General features: G+C 65.2%; 1 protein-coding gene across 1 annotated transcript; it reads left to right on the plus strand.

Annotated features, from left to right (window-relative positions):
- Positions 1 to 180: 180 nt before the first annotated feature.
- LBRM_01_0630 (conserved hypothetical protein) lies at positions 181 to 5484 on the plus strand (the record flags this gene model as incomplete). Its single annotated transcript, XM_001561453.2, has 1 exon — positions 181 to 5484. One exon carries the CDS (start codon positions 181 to 183, stop codon positions 5482 to 5484), a length of 5304 nt encoding a protein of 1767 aa, XP_001561503.1.
- Between the last annotated feature and the right edge of the window lie 248 nt (positions 5485 to 5732).

A 5732-nucleotide genomic window follows, 5' to 3' on the forward strand; every position in this document is an offset into this window, starting at 1 on the left:
CCGTGCCGCGCAACTTGTTTTTTCAGTTCGATAGGTGCCGGCTTAAGCCTTCCCTTTGTCAGCAGACGCTCCTCTTCCTCTGCGCGGCAGGCCTCTGTCGACGTTGCGGCGGGTCGGCGAAGTCGCAGCAGTATCATCACCACCACCAGAGAGGGCGAAGCGACACCATCCTCGCCGAGGATGGATTCGCCGCTGCCGACCCGCCTCGCCGGTGTGCGAACAGCCGGCTGCGCCTCGCCAGCCCCGCGGTCTTCGGTTGACACAGCGCCACCGTTGTCTCGCAGCGAGCTTGTCGATGTTGACGGCCTGCGGTGCGAGGTGCGTTCAATGCGGAGCGTACCCCACGCGCTGTACAGCACCCCATTTGTTTACCACATCGTCGCCATGTACGTTCAGCAGCTGATCGACGACTTCACCCGCTCTCTGCTGCTCTGCCGGCCCGTCAAGCGGTGCCTCAGCAGCAGCAGAGAGCGGACGAAAGGGGGCGATTCGCAACAGCAGCGGCAGCAGCAGTCCTCCACAGCCGCCAAACTCGCTGCGGTGGAGAGCACGATGGCGCCTGAAGACGAGGAAATGTACCTGTTGTTACGCCTATGTGCCCTCGACAAGGCAGCACAGCAGCAGCAGCAGCAGCAGCCGTCTTTGGAGACCAGCGGTGGTGACCCTCCAGCGGTGGCGAGGCCACAAACGCGAGCTGCAGCGGAGCAGCTTGTTGCACTGTTTGCTGCTGCAGAGCGGGGGCGTTGTCGCGATAGGCTCAGCAACGGTGCCAGGGGTGAGGACAGCGAGCGGCGCAACGCCGCCGCGAAAATGCCGCCGCTACTGTCCTCACTCTCGCGCTTTAGGCCGATGCTGCACGACATGCGGTACCTCGCGCAGCATCTTCTCCTGCCGCGACACGCCTGGCAATACCATCAGCGGGAGTGGGTCATCGTGTATGAGGATGTCGCTGTGACGCTGCGCGACCGCCTCTCTCGCTGCCGCCGTGCCGCGATACGTAGAGGAGGACGAGATGGTAAGGTGAATGAAGATGGCACAGAGGACCGAGGCGCCGCTCGATCGCCACGCGCCACTGCCGACCCCATCACAGACGGGCGGCGGCTGTTTCCCGTGGCTGAGTTGGAGCTCCTGTGGCACACCCTCTGGGAGCTGCTTGGCGCCGCGTGGCGCCAGCGCGACCGCCTCTGGGGTGCCTACCGCCACCTGCACGGTCCACGCCGTCTGTCTCCGCTGTGCCTGAGCGGTCAAGCGCCGTACGCGGTGCCGCCTGGTGTGCACGCGTGCCCAATCCTGCGCGAGCTGGACGAAGGCGATATCGCCCGCGTGCACGCCTCGGCCCCCTCTCCCCTCCCTCACGCCATGCCGGCTGCGCCGACGGCAGCGCACGCGGAGGACAGCTGTGCGTTTGGCCCCTTCACGAGTGTTGACATTGGCGTCTCAGCACGCCGGCTGTACGTGCTGCGGCAGCCGCTAGCGGCGGTGCTGCGGTCGCTGCGGGTGTCGGTGCCGCCAGCTGGTCGAGACCCACTCGTCACCTCCACCACCGCCTTTGCTGGATTTCAGTACGTCGACGGCCCAGTGCGCCGCGGCCAGACGAGCACGCTGGCGCCAACGGTCGCTGCAGCAGCGCCTCTCATCGTCCCGCTCTTCGACGTCACCGACCAGGACGCGGGGATGGTGGCCGCAGCGGTGCCGTACATGTCTCCTGAAGTGTACGTGTCTCTGCTGCAAGAACAGCGCCAGCAACAGCAACGGCGAGCCACCTCGCGCAGTGCATCGCCGTCGCCGCCGATGGTCTCGTGGCCTCCCGCTCACACGTTCTCTGACGACTTGTGGAACGCGGCGGTGGTCGTTTTGGAGGCGGCGCTCAGCGGCTTCTGTGCGATGGATGAGTCCATGTGCCACCTCGCGCCGCTGCCACCCGCACCCGACAGTGATGCCGATCGGCCCGATCCGCCAACGGTAACGTCAGGCTTCTCGTGCTCACCTCGGCCGTCGCCTTCTGTCTACTCCGATGTCCTGCGGCTGCTGACAGAGCGGCACGTGCTGCCGAGCACCGCCGCCCACAACTTCCTCTATGCCGCTCTGTACCACCTTCAGGCAGCGTTGAGCAACGGTGGTCGCGGCAGTGGCGAGGATGCCGATCATCACGTTGATGGCGATGTCGATGGCGTCACGACGCACCGTGACGGGGATGGCAACGGAGAAAGTACTGCGGCAATGGCGCCACCGTCGCCGGCGCGCCTTGCTGGAGAGTGGCGGCGCTACCTCAGCCGTGCCTACGGGCCGGCCTGTGTGAAGGAGGGCGGCATCTTGGCAGAGGTGGCGGCTAAGGGGCTCTGCTGGCGCCGGTCGGAGCGGTGGAATGTGTTCGGGATGGCCCATGGCACGGCAGTGACAACCAAAAGTACTGCCGCTTCTCTTGATAACTTGTCACCCGCTTCACTCTTCACGCCACGGGACGTGGTCGGCACTGCGAGTAGCGACAGTAGTGGTGGTGGTGGTGGCAACACCCGTGCTGCAACTGCGGCCTTTGCTGTGTCCATCCATGCGGACCCCTCCGTCGACATCGACGGCGACGACGGTGCGCTTCCGTCCTCGCTGGCAGCCGCCCACGGGCAGAGATCGTCGCAGCCGGGTATCGCCGGCGTCGCCGAGGGTGACAGAGACATGACGGCACTGTCACGGCTGCCTCATCGGTTTGATCGCGTATTCAACACTCTCGATACGCCGCTCCTGCGCCTGCTGAGCCTCGGGCAGCGCAGCGCCGCAGTCGATGGTGGAGACCTTTGGGTAGCCCTTGCCAGCTACCTTCGCCGCTGCACGAGGACAGCAGTAGCGACCGGCACCTCAGCTGCAGCCACGGGCTCTCCTGGTACTCCTGCAAGAAAGGCAAACGATGCAGTGGCAGAGGCGGCGGACGTGGACTGCGTTGATGAGCTGCTGCGACTGCTGTTCTGCTGCGTTGTCCGCACAACACGGCGCTACCGCGCCAACTTCGCTGACGATGCTGCTGGCAAGGCTGATGTGCCGGCGGAGGCGGAGTGGTGCGAGTACGCCGCCATCAATCACCCGTTCTTTCGTGGCTTCGCCGAGCGCGGCTTGCTGACAACTTACATGGCGGTTGCGTGCTGCGGCGGGGAGTTGGGCAATTCGGCAGCGGCAGCGGCTACCCTCCCGGCGCTCAACCTCTACGTCCCTGCTGCCGCGCTGCTGGCCACCGTGCGCGAGATGGAGGCGGCGTGGAAGGCGAGCGGCATCGACGTCGGCACCGAGCGTGTGGTGAAGCAGGCGAATTCTCTGCGTGCGCTAATCGGCGACGACATGCGGGCCTGGGAGAGCAGCACCGCCGCTCGTGGCGGTAGAAGCGGGACCTACACGCATCAGCAGCAACAGCAGTACCTCCTGCTCATGAACTCGCTCGTGAACATGTCATCGACGCTGATGCTGCCACCACCAGTGGACCGCGCGCGACGTGCCCTCGAGGGCGTCCTCTCCCCCATCGATTTCGACCTTGCGGCGCAGCTTCAGCACACGCAGCAACTGCGCTGCCTGTTGTACGGCGGCAGCAGTGATGCCACCGGCGATGATCGAGGACGCGGTGGGAAAGCAGCGCAGAACACTGGAGCAGTCGCTGCAGGTACAGAGCGTGTTCGAGCCTACCTGAAGATGCTGCTGATGCCGGACACGGTGCGTCGCACAGACGGCGTCGTCGCTCGCGTCGCCTACTCACCCTTCTACCCGCTCCCTCCGACCCTTCGTGGGGAGGTATGGGGACGCCTCCTGAGCGTACCACCATCCGCCCGCACCCGAGAGGCTCTCCTCGCCCGCGCGGTCCACCGCACCGCCGCCAAGCCGACGCCATACGATCGGCAGCTCTCGGTGGACATTCCACGCTGCCACGCGTACCACCCACTGCTGAGTTCCTCATATGGAGCTGCGCAGCTCCAGCGCATCTTGCGAGCGTGGCTGCACCTCCATCCCAGCCACTCCTACTGGCAAGGGCTCGACAGCGTGTGCGCTGTCCTGCTGACCGTCAGCAACAGAGATGAAGCGCTCGTGTTGGCGCAGCTAAACGCTATCGTTGACCGCTTCATCGCCCACGAGGAAGACGGTGAGAGCCCCCACACCGCTGAAGGGGGCAGCGGTGACAGCAGACTGGGCTCGCCGCGCGTCGGTTCTGCGGCGCTGCCGCTGCGTCCGGCCAAGCAAAAACCCACCATGGCGGCGCAGCTCCGCCACCTCGTGGTCGTGCTGCGCTACTGCGACCCGCTGCTGGCCCACTACCTCTTCGACATTCTCAGCTGCACACCCGAGCTGTACGCCATCAGCTGGCTTCTGACGCTCTTCTCGCACAGCCTGCCGGTACGTAAGGTCTACCCCCTGTGGGACCTTCTGTTTGTGGAAGGCGACACTGCCTGCCTCGTAGTGCTCTGCGCAACTGTCATTATTCACAAGCGCGACCTCCTGCTGAGCACAGACTTCTCCGGCTGCCTTGCGGCCTTCAGCAGCGGCGCATCCGCTATGAACGTCGCGGCTGCCGTGGGGGACACGCGCTGGCTGATGACAGCTGTGCCGCCGTCGGTGTTGGCGCCGCCGCCGGTGTCATCGGACACCCGCCGGGGCGTGCGGGAGTCACTGTACGGCAGTGGACGTGATGGTGCCGCCGCAGCCATCAATTGTGCCCTCAGAAGTGACGATGGTAACAGTAACGCAGCGGTGGCGCTCCTGGCCGTCGAGGACGTCTCCGCCGCGCTCGCGGTGTCAGCACTGGCGCTCACAGCGGCCAGTGATGGTGGTGGCTGCACTCGAGAGAAGGAAGAGAGCAAACAGCAGTGGTTCCACAGTGGCCTCTACCTTGTGGATCTGCGCGAGCAGCCTGCGGAGAATGCCTTGCAGGAGGCAGTCCTCGGCGCCATCAGCGTGCCGCTGTACTCGGCTGCGCGTCCGCGTTCGCACGCCTCGGCTGCGGCACTTCAGCACCGCGAGGTAGTTGATGTGCACACTAGTGCATTCGTGGAAGTGGTAGACGAGGTTGACAACGACGCTGCCGGTACCGGATGGGGTATCGTGGAGCAGCAGGAGCGGCTGCATGAGCAGCAGCGGGCAGAGCAGGATGCTGCGGCACGGCAAGTCGAGGATGCCGCAGCGGCCATTGTCCGCTATGTCGACAACCCGGCGATGGCTGCCATCCTATCGCGAATGAAGAGGACCGCCGAGAGCGTTTCTGGAGCGCCACAACAGCCACCATCGTTGTCGTGTCCGTGGCCGGTGCACCCGATCGTTCAGAAGGCGTCGTGTGCCCCTCATGTGGTGCTGCTAACATCGGGCAACGCAGACGAGCACGAGCTACCGCTCGCCCATCAGCTTGGCGTGAAGCTCAATGCGTGTGGGGTGCACAATGTCAGCATCCTGCGCGGCGGCGTCGCGAGCTTGCGGCGCGCGCTACCGGAGTTAGTGGTGCGTCGTGTGCCATCCCTGTAGAAGACCTGCTCGGGATTTCCTTTTCCGATTTATTCCCCCCCCCCCTCCCCCCGTCTCTCTCGCCCCTCGGCGCCTCCGTCGCCCGCCTCCTGTCGCAGGTATACGTGGGGTATGACGGGATCCACACACACACACAGCACAGCACAGCCTCCTCCTCCTCCTCCTCTGTTGCTACTCGGCACACGTACCTCTATCGATACACATGCATGCACCTGTACGCGGCTGGGCGCGACCACCAAGAGGGGGGG

Source organism: Leishmania braziliensis, chromosome 1, assembly GCF_000002845.2.
Source record: "Leishmania braziliensis MHOM/BR/75/M2904 complete genome, chromosome 1".
In the NCBI taxonomy this organism is placed as follows: Eukaryota; Euglenozoa; class Kinetoplastea; order Trypanosomatida; family Trypanosomatidae; genus Leishmania; species Leishmania braziliensis.